General features: G+C 38.2%; 3 protein-coding genes across 3 annotated transcripts; all 3 read left to right on the top strand.

Moving 5' to 3' along the window:
• The first annotated feature begins 408 nt into the window (after nt 1-408).
• On the top strand, nt 409-3,439 carry LOC148421303 (GTPase IMAP family member 9-like). The gene is made up of 3 exons (XM_088419831.1): nt 409-537; nt 710-781; nt 2,075-3,439. The coding sequence occupies exons 1-3, from the start codon at nt 528-530 to the stop codon at nt 3,004-3,006; spliced, it is 1,014 nt and encodes a 337-aa protein (XP_088275957.1). The 5' UTR covers nt 409-527; the 3' UTR covers nt 3,007-3,439.
• A 1,604-nt stretch (nt 3,440-5,043) lies between these two features.
• On the top strand, nt 5,044-8,430 carry LOC148421302 (claudin-4-like). The gene is made up of 2 exons (XM_088418886.1): nt 5,044-5,087; nt 6,895-8,430. The coding sequence occupies exon 2, from the start codon at nt 6,996-6,998 to the stop codon at nt 7,659-7,661; it is 666 nt and encodes a 221-aa protein (XP_088275012.1). The 5' UTR covers nt 5,044-5,087; nt 6,895-6,995; the 3' UTR covers nt 7,662-8,430.
• Nucleotides 8,431-11,017: 2,587 nt separating this feature from the next.
• On the top strand, nt 11,018-18,726 carry slc25a10b (solute carrier family 25 member 10b). The gene is made up of 11 exons (XM_088418885.1): nt 11,018-11,464; nt 14,507-14,626; nt 15,579-15,693; nt 15,767-15,815; nt 15,887-15,928; nt 16,003-16,046; nt 16,107-16,177; nt 16,853-16,945; nt 17,033-17,110; nt 17,188-17,244; nt 17,354-18,726. The coding sequence occupies exons 1-11, from the start codon at nt 11,375-11,377 to the stop codon at nt 17,453-17,455; spliced, it is 861 nt and encodes a 286-aa protein (XP_088275011.1). The 5' UTR covers nt 11,018-11,374; the 3' UTR covers nt 17,456-18,726.
• The last annotated feature ends 1,119 nt before the right edge of the window (nt 18,727-19,845 follow it).

Below are 19,845 nucleotides of genomic sequence, written 5' to 3'. Positions count from 1 at the left end.
TACTATTATTTTACTCTGGCCGGCCACCCTCAGGGAGGACGATTCTGCCTCACCCATATGACCAGTTTAGACCGTAAGGTCACACCTTAAGGTCTTATCTGGTTCCGGCAAGATGATGTGCGCCAGGGTGCAAACAGATAGGAAGAGCAAGGAATGTAACAGCAACATGACAGCTTAGCTAAAATCACTATCTAACCATACAGTATGTGTCAATGAGGTCGCATCTAACAAGTGCAAGAGCGGCATTGCTGTGTAAAGTTTAACTTTCGTTTTACCAGAACCCAACAGTTGTGTTGATTCCAATCAACTTCAGATATACAGAGCGTGTTGGACCTCCAATGTGGGGATTCAGTCTCAAATTCTATTTAAAACAATACAAGGAAATAGGAAGCGCCCTTTGTGCATATCCCGGGCTGCCAGAAGTTGCTCAGTCAATGGAATGAGAAAACTGAGTTAAGAAGCTAAATAAAATCTCAGTTCAAACCTGGAGAAAGACATTTGTATCGCTGGAAAATCGACCTAAAGTAATGGCTGAAGGTAAGACAAAGGTTTGATCATATATAAAAAATCGATAGTGTGATGACCAAGGAAAGTTGCTTTGAACGTGACCGAGAAACGCAAATCATGGATCAATCATGGAGTAAGTGGTAATGTTGTCAATGACTAATCATTTCTTTTTGTGTTTCCACATGATTATTTGAACTTGCAGAAATACAATTGCGAGAAAAGAAGCAGAAAACGCTACCTCGATCTGATGGGTGTGGTCTGAATAACTGTGATGGTACGCTCATGTCTCCTTCCTTATCACTCATGATTTGTGTGTGTCCACGGATAATCAACTAATGGCTTTATCATCATTTATAGTTAAATACTCAAATTTGACCCTTTCATGTTGCTTTCCAGGCTGTAACAATGGTCTGTCATTATTGTCATTATTTTGGAAATTGAACGTTTAAAGTACGCATTTCGGCACTGTATCATAACGTCACAATATCTTACACTCTAAAAACAGTTGGGCCAAAAGGAACCGTAAATGGGTAAAAAAAAAAAAAAAAAAAAAGAAAGTGATTTTGGAGAGTTATTTACTTAACCCCAAAGGTTGTGTGTATACAAAAAAAATCATCAAAAGAACTATTTTTTTTCCCTTACGACAAAACAACCCAACAATTTGAGATGTTTTATGCACGTAAAAAACAGTTGGGTCAAAGATAACCCAATTTGGGTCAATAACGGACCAAACCACTACTTTACTTGTTTTGTACCAAGTTATCTATTTTTTACTCTTGTCAGTCTATTTTTGACCAAAGTTCGGTTATTTTTGACTCAATTGTTTTTATAACACTGGATAAAATTGTCCTATTGTCCGTGGGTCAGTCTCTTTTTGACACAAAGTGAGTTATGAGTGAGGGTAATTCATTGGACCCAAAACTTGGATTAAATTTATAACCAAACACATGGGTTAGTTTGGATTATTTTTTAAATCTGTTTAAGAACTCTTCTAGCAGATGAGTATTTGAGCATTTGATCAAAACTTCACTGGCCACCACATTTTGACTATTTGCATCATCTGGTACCATAGAGGGCCATTTGTGTTTAACAAACCAGTCTGTCTTTAATTTGGGATTTTTTAAGTTAAATTTCAAGATTCTTTAAACATGTCTTTGTATTCATTTGAAACATTTCACTGACGTATAAATATTAGCTGAAGTTTTAGGTTTAAAGACAGGGAAATAAGTAATTGTACTCACTGGTGAAAATTAAATTTCAAGCAAAATGCATAATAACAGGGGTACATATAAAAAATACTATTTACCGTTTTTGTCATGATTAATCTGGAACATTGCATATCCTTTAAAATGAATTTTCACTGAATTTTTACATTTCAAAAACAAGAAAATAGGTAACCCAATTCCAAAGTGGTTTCGATCCTAATTTAAAAAGGAAATCCAGTTTTTGACACCCTCTAGTGTCTGGTACACTTATAACGTGTGCTAATATATATATATTTTTTTTACATAAAATTGAAATGCAGTTTTACCGTATTTGAAATAACGAATCTAGATCTTCTCTACAGCTGTGGATCTATCCGGAGGCCTGCGAATAGTCCTGGTGGGGAAGACTGGATCTGGCAAAAGTGCAACCGGAAACACCATACTTGGCAGAGCCGCCTTCAGAGAAGATCCGAGCCCGGTGTCGGTGACCAAACACTGTGAGACGCAGAGCGGGGAAGTGGACGGGACCGCGGTGCAGGTCATTGACACACCGGGTCTGTTTGACACCGCCATCACGGAAGAAGAATTAAAGTCAAGGATAGAGGAATGTGTCAAGATGTCAGTGCCTGGCCCTCACGCCTTCCTGCTGGTAATCAGGCTTGGAGTCAGGTTCACCGAGGAGGAGCGAAACGCCGTCAAGTGGATCCAGGATAATTTTGGCGACGATGCTTCTATGTACACCATCATGCTATTCACATGCAAAGACCAGGCCAAAGCCGACAACGCGCTGAAGGAGTGCAAGGAGCTGCGGAGACTCTCCATCACATTTGGACGCAGATACCACGCCTTCAACAACAACGACGCAGATGATCGAGTCCAGGTCAAAGAGCTTGTTACTATGATCAAGGAAATGATACAAGACAACGGCGGCAAACATTATACGAATGAAATGTATGAGAAAGCTCAGAGAAAGCTAAGAGAGGAGGAGGAACGGAAGATGCAAGAGGAGGAAGAGAAGAAGGAGGAGGAGAGAAAAATGTGGGATGCGGAGAGAGAGAAGCAAGAGAAAAAGAGGGAAAAGGAGAAAAAGTCGAAAAAGAAGAACATCTGCGTGGCCTCGGCCGCTGCTGTGGTGCTGGTTTTGGCGGGCATGGTCATCGCCGTGGGGGCCGACACCACTGTGGCGTTGGCTCTGGGAGCGCCTACTCTTGTCTTGGGAGTCTTGTGTGGCTTAGCTGCTCTTTGGTTTTGGAAAGGAACTCGATGCAAAGCCAAAGCTGATATTCCAGTTTAAAAAGGAGGTCAGGGCCAAGGACACGATGCACCGTCCTCTCTACACGTTATTTGTTTGGAGTGGGAATGAATGAATTATATTATTTTTGTGTCTTCTATTTACAAAATCTACAAAAATTCAAAGAACTATGCAGAAGGCCACAGGTCATGAACACACATTTAAAAAGTGAATGGGATGATATTTGTATTTTCTCTCTATAGATTGTCTTGATAAAGAAAAAAAAACACACCATACTTGAATAGGAAATTTAAATTAAAAGTGTAAATCTTAATAAATGAAGCACATTACAACATCTCAACTCATGTGTCATATCTGTGTCAGAGCTGTGTGATCCTTGAGTTTTGAGCATCGATCGATACCGATCATCATACCGATGCCAGTATTGCTGTTATAAACTCATTTAGACTGGCAAATTTGTCCGATGTGAATGTTAAAAAAAAAAAAAAAGTTTGATAGACCATGAGAAACATAACAAAGAATCAAACAAATGAATGTAAAGAATCAATATGAATCTTTTGTTTTAAAAATATACAAATATCGACTTTGGTATCAATGATTTCAATACTTGGTTTGAGCTGCTCAGCCCTAATCAGTGCTAAATAAAATATATATATATATATGTATTTGTCTCCTTTATTTAAGCAGTCATGTGCTGGTTGCAGAGTTAGCAACATTACAAGCTCACTTCCCCTCAGGAAATGAAAGACAATGGGCAATGTCTGTATGCCAGCATTTTCATTTAAGAGAGGAAACATCCTGAGGAGTAACCTCATATCATACTTACATTACCTCACTGCTAACAAACAACAGTTTACTCAAACACAAAACCTGAAGATATTATTATTGTTACAGTACATTGTCTTAGGTCAGTGCTTCTCAAAGAGTGGGGCGCGCCCCCTTGGGGAGGCGGGAGGTGATGCCAGGGGGGGCGCGGGTGACCCCAGGAAAAAGGATTTGTTTTTGTCATGTGAAGGGTAATTGCAATAAAATAAGAATTTTCATCTTTTTTTTTTTTTTTTTAATGTTTCAGGCACTTTGATGCACTTTTTTCCTGTTTTAGACTAAGCTGTAACCTGTATAAACGCTGTAAAAAATAATGAACAGTTGTTGAAAGTTGATTTATATTGCTTTTTTCTTTTGTTAATGTTAAAAAGGATTCAGGTTTAGGTACAAAAATACAATTTTATACGATATATAATTTTATAACGATATCATTCATAGTTAGTGCATTGAGTTGGGGGTGGCACAAAACGTTTTCTCTTCCCTAAGGGGGCTCGGCAAAATATATTTGAGAAGCACTGTTGGTATTACTTTCAGAGAGTCAGAAGTGAATATTTGTCACTTGCTCATAGGTAAAAATGTTTTCTTATTTAACAAGTATTTAAAAAAAAACATCCTATTTATCTTAGACAACAGATATCTTTGTTTTAGAATTCTAACAAAAAGTTTTCTCGCAGTCACATCAGTATGTTTTAAAGTTAAAAAGTTAAACATGAACTTAAGGAACTATTGTAGCACGCTTTTGTTTTCTACAATGCGGATTTTTTTTCCCAGAATTTTTAAAGTAATTACAATTTTAAAGGGATAATGTAGCCATTTTCAGCAATTGAAAGTTAATAGATTGTCTATAATTATTTTGTTGATAGCTAAAATATTTTCCATGTGCAGTTAACATCTAAAAGTACGCATTTTATCAATTGCTGTGACCTGGAAAAACATCACAGCCTAAAATTCAGGTAACCACCAATCACAACTCCCCAATTTTTCTAGATCTTGTCATGTGATGCTCGCAAACTGAGCTGTGCTTGACATTGTCTAGTGTGGAACTCACTTGAGCTAAAAAAAAATGACATAACAGCCAGCCATCATTGGAATCCTCTTGTGGAACATGCGTCTCTAACAAAGTGTCCTTGTGTTGTCATTTGTGGCATAACTCTTTGCGTGTGAGTATTAAGTATGCAGTATGACACACTGCAGCCCTCCTACACTCCGCAATACGAGTGCTGGCCAAACAAGCTGGTCACTCACAATAGAAGAGTGAAAGACTTTGTGAGGACCGACACTTCGCACCATCAAAACTGGTATGACTCGGTTCGTGCATTTACTACATTCATGATGAAAAAAAATTGCTTTATGGTATCTAACATTCTAGCTCTGCAGATTCATCCAAAAAAAATGAAAATGGTTTTCATTAGCCCTAACACCTTTCGTTTCCATTATACAAGACTCGTAGGTGAGAGAAAGCAATGATAGAGTAATGTCATCAGGGAGGTGTAAAATAGAGGAAAAGGGATTGGGAAAAAAAAAAAAAAAACTTTTGCAGGACCCCAATTCTCTCCTTGAGCCTCTGAATGTCTTAGAGGATATCAAATCTGCCATAATCATTATCCTATTTTTAGCAACTACAGTACTTGGTGTATTTTCAGGCTATGCTATTGATTTCTATGATGTTCTGCAGTAGTTCTCAACCTTTTTTGCAATGCTGCACACTTTGTGAAATATTTTTCTTCAGGTAAGCACCTCCTAACCGGTGCAAAGAATTTCTGTATGGAATTTCTGTATCAGAAACTCCAGATATAATATCATTTGCTTTATTTCTGTCTTTTCAGTTGGAAAATTAACATCATGACAATGTACATCCATATAAGACGAAACAAAATAATGGCGTATAACGTTATGCAAAGAAGTCAGCCAAGCAGAAATTAGCAAGAGTTCTTTAATCCTTCAGTTAATTAGCTCTTAATTTAAAAAAAAAAAAAAAAGTGTCATCAAAAGATTTTAAAAACGAGGGGTTATTAAAGTAGCTTTAATTAACTGATCTGAATAATTATTTTTAATCCCACCTAAACATTTAAAAAAAAACCCTCAACCATCATTTTTTTATATTAGATATACTGAATTGTGTTATCGTTGCAGATAGAAATATTTGTTGTTGATACAGCAAAAGTGGCATCCTCTATTTTCTTTAACAGATGCAACTATAACCATTTACTTCCTGCTGTATTTCAGACTAGCCCTAAGTACTATTTGCATTCTTTAGTTTTGACCTGCAGGAGAAATGGTGCTGTTATATTAATCGACAATTCGCACATTAAGACGTGATCCAACATGACTTGCTCAAATGCAGGTTGTGCCCAGGTTTAGTTTGGCAGAGCTTTGCTATGGATTGCTACATTGCCGTTATTGTTGCTGTTGGTAAATGTGTACTTTGCATTTATGTGGTAGGCTAAACTTGAGTTGCGTCTGAGGTTAAGCAAACTTATTCTTACAAAGAATGCACATCACTCAATCTTAGTCAAGGATGCCATCATGGTTCTTTTTTTTATGTTAAATTTACCATACATTGAGCTGACAAACTTTCTGATACTTTTCCATTTTCATGTCTCCTTTCTAATCCAGAAATTGCCCGCCAATGCACAACAATAGTCTATACATTATGACAAACACATTAACAGTCAATCAGTATCCACTTCAAAGTGGGATTGACCGACAAGTTCTCAGCCCCAACAACTCAAGCACATGAAGCCCAATGCATAAAAACGGATCCAATGACTAAACAAAAACCGTACGTTTAGGAATTAAAAACAAGATCAATACCAAAAAAACCCCCTAAGTGATCAATTAGTCACAGTTAATCTGTTTACTAATAAAGCTCCTGTCACGACATTACAAAGCATTAAATTAGATTTGCTGGTAAAAATCTCACGGACCCTGTGAAGTGCCTTCATGTACCCTCATGGGTACACATCCCCTCATTTGAGAACCATTGATTTACTTTATTTTAAAAACACCTGCCAACGTCTCTTCAGTTCTCATGCAATCTGAAAAACAAAAAGAGTTTTTAAATATAAAAGATCTATTTAAAATGTGCTAAACACATCTCTGCAGGTCAGCCGAGCCGAAGACGTGGATTCATCTGGGCGGGCTTATGACAATCGGACAATTTTCCAAGACCTCTTCACAATAAGGCTTCCTGGAAGTGAGCAAACATGGCATCGACGAGTCTTCAGCTGCTGGGCTTGGTGTTAGCAGTGCTGGGCTGGGCGTGCGGGCTACTTGTGTGCGCGGCCCCTCTGTGGCGCGTGTCCGCCTTCGTGGGTGGGGAGCTGGTTATCGCCCAGGTGATGTGGGAAGGACTGTGGATGAACTGCCTGTCTCAGACCACAGGTCAAATCCAGTGTAAGACGTACGACTCGACGCTGGCCCTGCCCACGTCCACTCAAGCCGCCCGCAGCCTGACCGTCCTCTCTCTGCTGCTTTGCATTCTGGCCCTCCTACTTGGGGTGATGGGGGCCAAATGTACCCACTGCCTGGGCGATGCCAACCGAGACACCAAGGCTCGGCTCAGCAGGCTTGCAGGGGTGCTCTTCATTGTGGCCGGTTTGGCCTTTTTTATACCCGTTTCTTGGACCGCTTATGCAATCATCAGGGACTTTTATGATCCGAATGTTGCGGCGCCGCTAAAGAGAGAGCTGGGACCGGCGCTCTATCTGGGTTGGGTGGCCAGTGTGTTGCTTCTACTGGGGGGTGCTCTCTTACACGTTGGTTCCTCTGCGAAAGGAAGAGGAACTCCGCCTGTTGGGAGAGTAGCAAAAGACAACCCGCATTCGGGGGCAGCCGGAGAAGCTAAACCGCAGGAAAAATCTTTTGTGTAAAATGCCTTGGATTTGATTGGACGTATCAGCTGATTACATTTTATTTGTTACTTAAACAAGCAAGACACGGAAAAAATAGCTAAACACAAGTGTTGTTTTCATACACAACTAAAAAATCAAATCAGGAGAAAAGGTCGTCGTTATAAGTGGATGGTTTCATGTGAGTGACTGGGGATGTTCAATGCTGTGATGATTACTAATGCGTGTAACATACAATTGTCAAATTTCACTGCCTCTGTGCGTGGGTGGTAAACACACAGAGGGCTAGTGTATCTTGTCAATATACAGTGTGTTTGTGTGTGTCTCCTACTGTTCTTGTTTCTTTGTGCACTGGTTTTCAGGGTAGAGAAATTCAGTTTTCAAGATTATTTAAAATGATGTTTTTGTTTTATTTTTTACACGTCAATCATTTTCTTAAATTTTGTAATTTCCTTTTTTTGTGTTTCGCAATGTTGTTTACAGTCACAATTAAGACAGCAAAAGTGTTACAACAACAGATGTGAAAATCTATATTTTCAGAAACAATTCAATTAGTTTTCGTTTTTTTAAAAGTTTTTTTTGTTGGAATGGAAAATGTATTTCACTTACAACAATTCAAATACTGTTTGCACGGCAGTTTTACAAATCATCGAGTTTCTCAATTTTGTTTATTTTCGAAATATCCGACTGTATTTGAATGCACCGGAGACTTGTGCCGAGCATAAAATAAGTGTAATGACAAGTGGTTACGTTTAATTCCTTGTTGGTTAATCACAGACTAAAGAAATGAATACTAGTACCTAATAAAACATGTATAAAACATATTTGTGGGAGTCTTCATAGTTTTTGAGGAGACCTGCATTTGGAACAACGAATGACTGCAATTGATAATAGTGGTCGCAAGAGGGCAGCAGAGACCACATCTGAATTTTGTAATGGAAGGAATTGAATTAACTGAGTTACGACTACTGAGTGGCAAGTTCGACATCTAAGGAATACTGGAGTTCAGAATTTGCTTTGTCTCTAGTCTTCCAGATCTTTGTAGGTCATTGTAATTCACCCCAAATAAAAAAATAGACAGATATATAAATACATAATTTGAGTGCAGGACAGAGGTGTTGAAGCGTTATTGCAGGTCAAGGATGACGGTAGATGATGGCACAAACTCAAACAGTAACTCGACGACGTCCAGAGGAAGTGTTTTAATGACACCGTTTTAGTTTTGGGAGCGGTGATTTAATTGCTCAATACAAGCTGCCCTCATTCAGACATGCAATAACAAGTCAGAATGTTCCAACGTGATCTTGAATTATTGGGCAACGGTAAAGGAAAATAAATAAATAAATGAATAAATGAATAAATGAATAAATGAATAAATAAATAAATAAACGTATTAACAATCTCTGTGTCAAAGTGTCAAAATTGTTATGAATAAAAGTTCACATCAACCCAATAAGTCGTTAAAAAATATTCATCCAAAGCTGTCAAGCTTGTCCTTAACAGGGTCATGTTTGACTCCAGAAGGCATATTTTTAGTGGCAAAAAAAAAAAAAAAATGCTATCACTGCTTATTCGAATGTTGCTGGGCAAATTAGGCCATGTGTAATAGCAGATCAAGTTAATGAATTAACGATGGTTAATCATAAATGAATACATCCTGCATGAGTTGAAATGTCCGAATGCAATTGAATTTACCTCATTTTGTTATTAGAATTCTTTTACAACACTGCCCTGGCCACGATAGGCACAAACACTTAAAACAGGTTTGACAGGACAAGAGAAAAACATTCGGCAAATAATCACACATTAGTCAGCAGTTTTCATTAACACCACCCAGACTCTTTAAACTCTAATTAAGTGAAACATACGCAGCTTAAAAGTTGTTTGAAAGTGTTCATTGAGACCATACTCCTCAATTTCAGCTACTGTTGAGGATATATTCATGTAAAGGAGTCGCATATTCAGAATATTTTCACTCCCCTACAGCGAATCAATTGATAATATAATGTGAACAGTTTCACTGATTATGATACTCCACTATTGTATGCCTCCATAACTTTATACATTACTGACACATAGTGGTAGAAACGCTGCACAGCACATATCGATTTGAGGATATAAATAATGGCTGACTACACAGTGATACGAATTCTATTGATGAAATTAGAGGTACAGTGTATTGCAGAGTTAGAAAGGGTGAAAGTGGGAGCCAAAACCAAAAACGCACCATCATTCTCTCTCTCTCTCTCTCTCTCTCTCTCTCTCTCTCTCTTTCTCTCTCTCTCTCTCGCTCATATTTTAATAATGTACTGCTACTATAGCGCCCCTGTCGTGTGACTGACTGGCCAATGCTTTTCAGTCCTATGCCTTCATGGTGTCACTTTTCTCTTGTATGGTGTCAACTTGCAGCATATTTTGTCATTGCAGTTTTCAACTGATTTTTTTTTCTTTTGCATTTGTTTTGTTTTAAATTTTGTGATTGCATAGTTCTTTTTGGTCTTTTTTTTTATGTTTGCAGTTTTTGTATGCTCCAGATGTTTTTAGAGCACTGGTATCAAACTCAAGGCCCAGGGGCCAGATCCGGCCTGCCACATCATTTTATGTGGCCCACGAGATTGTAATTTGATTTCAACTTTCTGGCTAAAATACCAAACTTGTGAGTTGTCTTCAACATTTCAAAGTTTTGTGGGGAAAAAAAAAAACATTTTTCTTTGTTCCCAATCTCTCTTTTGAACAGTTTTTACCTGCCTCTAATTTCAAAACTAGCAAAAGCGGGAAACAAGTTTAAAAATTTGTTTGACCAGTCATCTGGGCTCTGACAGAAACTACAACTACAATATGGCCCACAAAAAAAATGAGTTTGACACCCCTGCTCTAGACTATAGATAGTCAACGAAAGTGTAGTGTCTGTAGTTTGTTGTCAATCGATTCAATTAAACCATTCATTTCAGTAAGTCAGTATAGCCGGTTTTCTGTATGCAATAGTGAGAAAACAATGAAGGGCAGTGAGTAACTGGTATGTTGAAACACCTGTGCAGTTACATCATTTTAACGATGCACACACTTCAACTGCTTGACAAAACCCATTTTTACTCGAACCCATAAAGTCATTCTATTTAAGGATGTCAGGCACGCGAGTATAGTTGGAACATCTCTAACAACGCAGAGTACAAGGTCCTTTGCTGGGCAATATATGGTCACCTATATAGATTGCTAGTTATATCGTTTGGGGAGTCCTCTTAAAGAGACATTGAGCACAAATGGAGGCCCAGTACCCCACGACATACCGGTGGACATGTCTCTTTAAGAGCCGCGAGACAGTGCAGTTTGTGAAAAGTGGCGTGAGCGTGCGCGTGCGTCCACAGAGGTCTTCGGCACTGGTGTCGAGGGGCGGGTAGGCAGCCCGGTTGTCCACGCACTCAATTGGCTGCTCCACTTCTCTTGGCTTTCAGCTGCTTCCTGAATCGCTGCACATTGGGCTCGCGCACCGTGCGCCCATGCACGTTCGCGCTTGGTCTCCATAAATATGTGACAGGAGTGTGTGCACTACATCTGGAGCCAAAGTGCACGCCTCTTAACGGAATGCTTGAAGATTAACGAGTTTATCGTGGACGTGCAACGACTATACGACTTCTTCCATTGGTAGCGCAGAGCTCAATAGAGGAGAACGGACCGGGAAGCAACGAAGGCTGCCTCGGCTGTTGCTGCACTGCGCGACGCTACAGGACGCTGCTATGGCCGAGAAACGGATGTCGCGGTGGTATTTCGGCGGCTTGGCGTCCTGCGGAGCCGCCTGCTGCACGCATCCTCTGGATCTCCTCAAGGTGAGGGGGCTTGTGACGCGAGGTGACCTCTTCTTATTTCCCGGTGGGGTGTCGAGGGGTGCAGGCCTAAACGCAGGCTGCAGCTGTTTTCAACAACGCTCAAAATATGTGGTATTCGCCGGTTAACTCATTATATGCTCAAAGTGTGTCAAGCAACCGCTGTTTTTTGCCGTAACTATTTTCTGTCGTGCACATGGCAAGATGTAGGCCAAACGGTCAGTGCTCATAAATAGGGCAGTTGGTCATAATAATAATAGTAATAATAATAATGTCTGACTCATTATCAAAAACCAAATCTATCTATCTATCTATCTATCTATCTATCTATCTATCTATCTATCTATCTATCTATCTATCTATCTATCTATCTATCTATCGCAGGTTGCGACTAAAAAATCACGACAATCTTATTTTTCTTTTGATTAATCATATTTACAATTTCCATTCTTTAATTCAACATGAAACATTTTAAAATTGTCAATGCAAAAACTTTAAATATATTCGGAAACGCTGAATTTTTTCCCAAAGTTAAAGCAAATGTTTGCAATTTGTTTATTTTCGATTAAACGCAAAGTTATAGTCTGAAATTCCTACATTTTGGACAATTGTAATTTTAACTTTGTCTCCCCCCACACAAACAATTGATTAGCAAACTACTTATCAATTTGTTTTATAATAATTAATTAGTTGCCAATCATTGTGTTTTTTTCATTTTGAGTATATTTTAAACAGTTAGGCTGAAATCAGTGAAACTAGTGAAAGTGTGACTCGTTTACTAAGCACGATTATGTGATGTGCAAGCACTCCAATGTCCATTAAATGGAAAGAATAAGAATCATTGACCCACGATACACAGCAATTTGATCATTATCGCCTAAATGATTGCTCCAGGTTACCAATTATTTCTATGCTGCTCCTGGAGAAACTACTCCATACAAGACAGCAAAAACGCACTTCAATGTCACTCTAGTGCTGCATCACATGACCTTGAAAGCACTGACTGGCAGCCTTGGGAGGGGGGGGGGGTCATGTGGTGTGTAATTATTGACAGGAGGCCAGTAATAACAAAAGTTTGGTGACTGGATTTTGCTGTATGTTTGACTGTTTGGAACATCACAAAGAAGCATTGAAATTCGTTTAATAAAAAAAGTATAATAAATAAAATATCCAGAATATAATAACACAACACTGACTTTATTCGTCAGCTTTGTGCATGTACATGTCATCTATTTCACTACTGAATTGTGATCACATTGCACATTATGACTGAGACAGAAGAATAAGTTACAAAAAAAACTGCTTAGTCAACTTTTTCTTGTGTAGCCACTGGCCATTTTCCAGCATTCTTCCAAAGCATTGAGGTTTTTTGTCACTTTCCAACTTCTATAAACCAATCAGAGAGCAGTGTGTTTGTTGCATGGAGGCGGGCTTTTAAAGAGACAAGTGATTAATGCAGAATGTTAAAAAGGTTCTTCCTGAAAAACATTGTAATGGGTAAAAGTGAGGACATTTGATTTGGTTTGTCAGTTCTGCAAGTGTTTTCCTGTTACTCCATTCTTGACACAATGAGGTGCAGTTGAGGGGCTGTGTTTCATTTGGTGTATATTTGGGTTGACCATATGAGTTATAGTCCATGGCAGGAGTGTGTCTTGGCTGCTCAAAGTAACTTCACTTCATGAGAGAAGTACTGTCAAGCTCATTATCGAAAATGAATTTCACTTCACATAATTTTCTGAGCATGCATGAATGAATGTGATATTCGGCGCATGCACGCAACCTCTCTTTTAGACATCACGCATTTTTCGTATTTCCTGTGTCTACTCCATCATTGATGCATGAATGAAAAGTAGGCAACATTTAGTATTTAAGAATTGGCTTAACATTTCCATCTGTAGTTTAATTTTAAAATTAAAATTAAACATCTGTATAGGAATCAGAACTAATAAAAGAGACCAAATAATGGTGAGCTGTGTAAAATGAATGCAGTTTAAGTATAACACGGATTGAAATAATACTGGTTTAAAGACTCAGATGTAGTCAAATAGAAATTCTTGTAGATCTGAGGACAAAGGCCACATTGTGAAATAGCTGCCCTCTTAAGGTCATCCCTTGTTCAGAGAACTGTTACTTTCCTGTAAAGCTGTCACAACGTTATCTTTTATTGAGGAAAATAGTTTGCTTATGATATGGTAGAGTCAAATGGTAATATTTGAAAATGCTTCTCTGGCTCGGAATATTAAAAATGTAAAAGTTCTCAACCTTGTTATAATGTTGGATTTTTGTAACCGAACTCCAGTGAGTTTTACAAAACCGATTACTGATCACTGATCTTTACGACCCCCGCTGTTGTGAGGAATTGGGAGGCGCCTGGCCCACTAATCGCCAAAACCCTTATGTTATTTTCTGTTCTGACCAATGACGTCAATGATCTATTACCAATTTTGCTTGAAATGCTAATAGGGCTGCACAATTAATCAAATTTTAATCGCGATCTCGATATTGGCAGTCACGATTAATTGAGCTGATCCTCGGCGATATTAAGATATAAAAAGCCGACACTACAGTACATGTCAAATCAAGCACGTTGTCATCCTACCACCAGGGGGCAATGTTTCCCACATGTTTGCATGACAATCACTTCTGCTTTACTCACCCTAATATATTATTTACAAGTGTGACACGGCGTTGAGTTTCTCAGCTGATTATTAATATATACAGTGCTAGCTGTCAATTGAGACCCATTTTGAAAAATTCGACTGGCAAAAAATTGGAATAAATTCGGTTTGAAATGACATTTTGACGGCTAATTGATTAAAATTTCCTTAATTTTTTTCATTGGTTTGCTCTCAGAAAGTAAGTTAGCTGTTTTGTTCTGCGTGCCATTAAAATAAATACATAAATAAATAAATAAATAGATGTTTGAGCAAACACGATGAATAATCGTGATTAAAAAGCATGATTTCAATATTGACCAAAATAATCGTGATTGTAATTTTGGACAATCGTGGAGCCCTATAATTATGCTTTATATGTTGTTTGCAGGTGCACTTACAAACACAGCAGGAGGTAAAGAAGAGGATGTTTGGCATGGCTGTTCATGTGGTGAAGAACAATGGGGTGCTTGCTCTTTACAATGGCCTTTCAGCCTCCCTATGCAGACAGGTGCAGTATGGTTTTGACAAGCGTCTACTTGGTGTCATATTGAATTAGATTGATTTAATTAATGACCATCCACCTAGCAGTCACTCTACATCATTAGCTTCACTTGCACAAGCTAACTGCTTATCTATTCAGGATAATGCATGGACACTCATATCATGCCCTCAAACTAAAGGATTTAAAATATGTCATCACTATCAAAGCAGAAGAATTCTACCTTCAGTTAAATAAAGGCTATGTTTAACCGCAGAGTCCTTTTCAAAGTAGATATGTAATTTACTTTTAACTTTGGAGCAAGGTAAAATTATATTGAAGCTCTTAGGTAAAACTAAGCTTCATTTTTACAACTAATTAATGTCATTCACACCCTAGCCAAATTTTAGGTTACAAGCAATTTTCTAACTGATGAATTGCTACCTGCTAGCCTAAAAATTAGGTGGCACAAGCCTTGGGGAAATGATCCAAGATTAATTAAACTAATACAAGGTTCATTGAATGTATTGTGCATTTAGATGCACTAGATCCAGTGTTTGCTCACGTAATTTTGGATTGCACAAAGGTACTTCATGTATATGAGGAAACCAAATATATAATTGCGCACCACTAAACAGAAGAAATAAAAAACATGAATGCACAGGCCAGTTATGTGGCTATGGTTACGTAGAGGACGAAGACAAACATACAATGGGTAAATAAAAAGACATTATTGTGGTTAAAAAAAAGACCTTTCTTTTTTTTACCTTTTGTTTGTTTTTGCAAAGTGTTCCTTGTTTAGAAAATCACATTTTGCATTTACTCAGACTATTAAAAGCCTTATTTCACTTAATAAAATCATGCACCTTTTGTCCCCATGTACCTCTTTCAAATATTGTTCCTATTCATTTCATTTTTATCTCGACTGAAAATAGAGCAATGTTTTGTAGCTTAAAGTTCTCGTTTGTTCTGCTTTCATCAGATGTCATATTCGCTGACCAGATTTGCCATTTATGAAACTGTAAGGGACATGATAGGAGACAAAAACCAGGGCCCCATGCCTTTCTACCAAAAAGTCTTGTTGGGAGCTTTTGGAGGTCTGTGCTCGCCCACTTACACCGAGATATACACCAATGGAACAACAAACTAATAATATTTGCACTTCAATAGGATTTACTGGGGGCTTTGTTGGCACGCCAGCAGACATGGTGAATGTCAGGTAACATGGCAAGAATGCACTCAGCTATAAGCCATGTTTGGCAATTGAATTATATGCCTTTTTCTATCCAGGATGCAAAATGACATGAAACTACCAGCAGAACTGAGGAGAAAGTAAGCAATGCTCAATATCACCTAATGTTAAACCTTTATGGAAAATGTTCACCGACTGTGTTTTCTTCTATCAGCTACAAACATGCCATCGACGGCCTCTACAGAGTCTTCAGAGAAGGTAACGGATTTTGTTCTAGGACTGAGGAAAAAAAAATCTGACCTTTGTGCTGTCTCCCAGAGGGTGTGAGGAAGCTATTCTCAGGAGCCACCATGGCGTCCAGCAGAGGTGCCTTGGTCACTGTGGGTCAGGCAAGTAGGCTTTTTAAATTATTATTATTATTATTATTATTATTAATAACTGTCTTTCTGGGAAGTTGCAATTTTAATTAATTCACAGGTTTGATTCATTCAAAATTAAATCCTGTGCAAAATGTTTAGGCTAGAGTACAGTGATCCCTCGCTACTTCGGCCACCTCTATGACGCCCTCAATGCATCGCAAAGTTTTTTTTTTGTTTTTTTTTTTGAAAAACCTTCTGGCGTCTGGTGTGACTATCGACCAATTAGGGCAGGTGTTTGGGTGGGAGTAGATTACAACCCCTGCCCTCATTGATTGATGGTCGTGGCCGAAGCCAATCACGTGTCTTGTAGGAGTGCCTGTCTCCCTCATGAAACTCAAATATGTAATAAATTGGAATTACAAGGGTAAACTCTTGATCGTTAACATGTTTGGTCAGCTTCAAGTTTTTGCTTTCCAGGCTACAAAAAATGAGATGATGGGCCTGATCTGGCCTTGAATTTTACACCTGGGCTGTAGTGTGAAGAACTTTTCATCTTGCAAGCGAAATAAAAATGAGTTGTCTGAATTTTTGAGGCCCAAGATAATTACATACAATGGCTGTTAAGCTTTACTGTGGTGACAAAGAAATGATGCTTTTTAATGAGTTACTTTTCTCACCGTCATTTCCCTTTCCTCCCCTTTTCAGTTGGCATGTTACGACCAGGCCAAGCAGCTTGTTTTGGCAACGGGGGTACTGGGAGATAACATGCTCACACACTTCCTCTCCAGCTTCATTGCTGTAAGTATCAGTTTAATCAATAGCACTGTAAGTACATGTGAGAGTTTGCCGTTTTAATTTCACCAATGTTATGTGAACCTTATGCAGGGAGGTTGCGCAACGTTCCTTTGTCAACCTCTTGATGTTCTCAAGACTCGACTCATGAACTCAAAAGGAGAGTACACTGTGAGTGCCTCTTATTTTTTTCCTCATTGTCACCGTGTAATATTCAGATGAGTTAACCAGCATCTGTTTACTTTCAGGGAGTACGACATTGCCTCCAGGAGACTGCCAAGTTGGGTCCCCTGGCATTCTATAAGGTAGTCACAATTATTATGTTTTGATTAAAAAAAAAATGTTCTCTCGACATTTTTCCCCCTTCCAAGCTGCACTTTCCATATCATGTGATCTGCTTACATTGTGTCTTAGGGCCTTGTTCCAGCAGGAATCCGCTTGATTCCTCATACAGTGCTAACATTTGTCTTCCTGGAGCAGCTGAAAAAGAACTTTGGGATTCTTGTCATCTCCTGATGGCAAAGTGCCACTGACCAGTATTGAACCACTCTGCTGCGATCAACAGAAAAAAAAGAGAGGAAGCCACGGACGTCGGATGGCTTTGGCATGCTGCTTCCTCGTGCGCTACCTCGATCTTTATCTCATGGCGTCAAGATGAGTGTTTGCACATTGGGAGGGAAAAATACTGGAACAAGCTATTTCTGAAAAATGAAAATTTAAAGGTGTAGTGTCAGGATTTTTGGAATAGCCTAACAAACAAAGATGTCCACTTTCATTTCAGGTATGTGATGTAGTTTTGATTTGATTATTTCAAGCCTCCTTTGGTAACATCTTAATCAAAGTGACTGACTTTAATTGTGACAAACTAATTCCTAATGTCATCACTTCTTTTTTTTTCTTTTGGAGGCCGATGAAAATAAATATGCCGATAATCGACTGCTGTCGGAAAAATATCAGTCAGGTATTTGTCAGGAAAGCAAACACGTGCCAAAATAAGCTAACAATATTGACACGTACAATAAATAACATATGCATCGTAAACAAATACAACTTAAAATATCTATACATTTGCATATTATTCATTCCCATCGGTACTGACCAAATGTCCTACAGTTTATTTTGCATTACACAATTGTTGGTACTGTACTTAATTTAGAACTGGAACTCAAGTAGCAGTTAATGAGATTTGAGGCCTCATTCCACTAATTTGTTAACATTTCAGTTTAATTGTTGCGTTGTGGTCCAAGTTGCCTCTCTTTTGGCCCACACACAAGTCTTTTCTTTCAATGTTAAAAATGTCTTTTGAATAGGAATAAGAGCATTTTAATGCAAACGATCAATATCCCTTGTTAAAAGAAGTGTTTACTGTTATCAAGTTTAATGCAAGTCAATTTCTTGATTTAGGATTGTATAGTTTTGAGAAAGGCACTGGGCTAATTAACTGACTGCTCTATACCTAAACATATTTTGGAACTTTACGTGTTTCTGCTTGAAAGAAAGCAGTAGTTGTATGTGCCATTTGACTATCGAGAAGATTTCCCGTTTCGTCGTCTCTATGAGAATCCATTTCATGTTGCCTTACTGTGTTTGTCCTCCTGGGGGCAGTATAACATCAGCTCATAGATTTCTTTTTTTCAGAACCACCAGCTTGACTTGTTCTGTGTATCCTTTAATGTGACCGACAGTTCAGCCTTACTAACCCAGCTTTATGAGCACACCAAGCTGTTGCTGTGCGTTGTTTATTTTCCTTTTGAATTAATTTCTTTATTAAACACTAATAAAGCACATGTGTTTGTGTGATTTTACATTCATACCTTATTGTAGACTTTTTCTTTTTTAATGAATAAGCTGTTTAGATGATGTCCCCAATTTATACTTTACTAAGAGAGCGTAAACATACAGCAGCCCTAATCCATGTTGTGCAAAGCGTATTCTGTCCATTTCGGTTGAGGTATTTGTATGACCAAGATAAGTTCTCGAGGAAAAGACTATATTTAAGGCATTAAACTAAGTTAGGTGGTAAACAAAACACCATGGATGGCATTAAAAAACAGCCATGTATGGTAAGACGTTTTTTTTAAGACGACCAAGTATAGTAAGATAGTAATGTGTTAAAGTAAAAAAGACCAAGAGATGTTTATGTTTGAAAAACACCCATGTAATAGTTTAAAAATACAAATCAAGAAAAAATGGCAACCTAGATAGACTAAAGTTTTTTTAAAAAAAAAAACATCACCGTAAATGTTATTAAAAAAAGTGATCTTGTATATTAAAACACTATCACTAAAAAACACACGAGGTTAAATTTAAATGAACACGCTTGAGGTGTTGAAAAAAACCCCACGAGGTTTCTTAACCACTTTATGGGGACGAACGACAATGCACAGTAAGTTTTTTTGGTAAAAAAAAAAACAACAACAAAAAAACGAACATACAAACATGGTAAGTGGTTAAGACCGTACAGAAAATGAGTTTCAAGAAAACAAGAAAAAGTCAATCAAGCACGAGAAAAAAAACGCCCAAGTATGGTAAGTAACCATTTACCGAGACGTGTTTTTTAAATACCAAGAATGTTTCTTTTGTCTACCTCATCAGATAGTTTCTTGTTCTACCAAAAAAAACTCGCCAAACAAACGTCACCCCACACAGCACAAGCAGTATTTGCATTTCTCACATTACAATCAACCATGTAAAATAATGTTTTTACGAACCACCTGTGATCAGTCTTCAGGTCTTTGACTAATTGGCTGCACTAACTGGAAGAGAGCGTAACTTCACCTCCCAAAAAAATCAAGGACTAAATTCTGCGGAGCAAACAGGTGTTTGGAATTGTTAACTTTTATTTTGAAAATTTGAACGCGCGACTGCTATACATATCTTTACTGCTTTGACGGATATTGTCCGTT

This window comes from Hippichthys cyanospilos, chromosome 7 (genome assembly GCF_059441005.1).
Source record: "Hippichthys cyanospilos isolate Australia breed blue-spotted pipefish chromosome 7, RoL_Hcya_1.0, whole genome shotgun sequence".
NCBI classification, from domain to species: Eukaryota; Metazoa; Chordata; class Actinopteri; order Syngnathiformes; family Syngnathidae; genus Hippichthys; species Hippichthys cyanospilos.
Note: the sequence above shows the minus strand (reverse complement) of the source record. Positions and strands in the feature narration are given on the sequence as shown.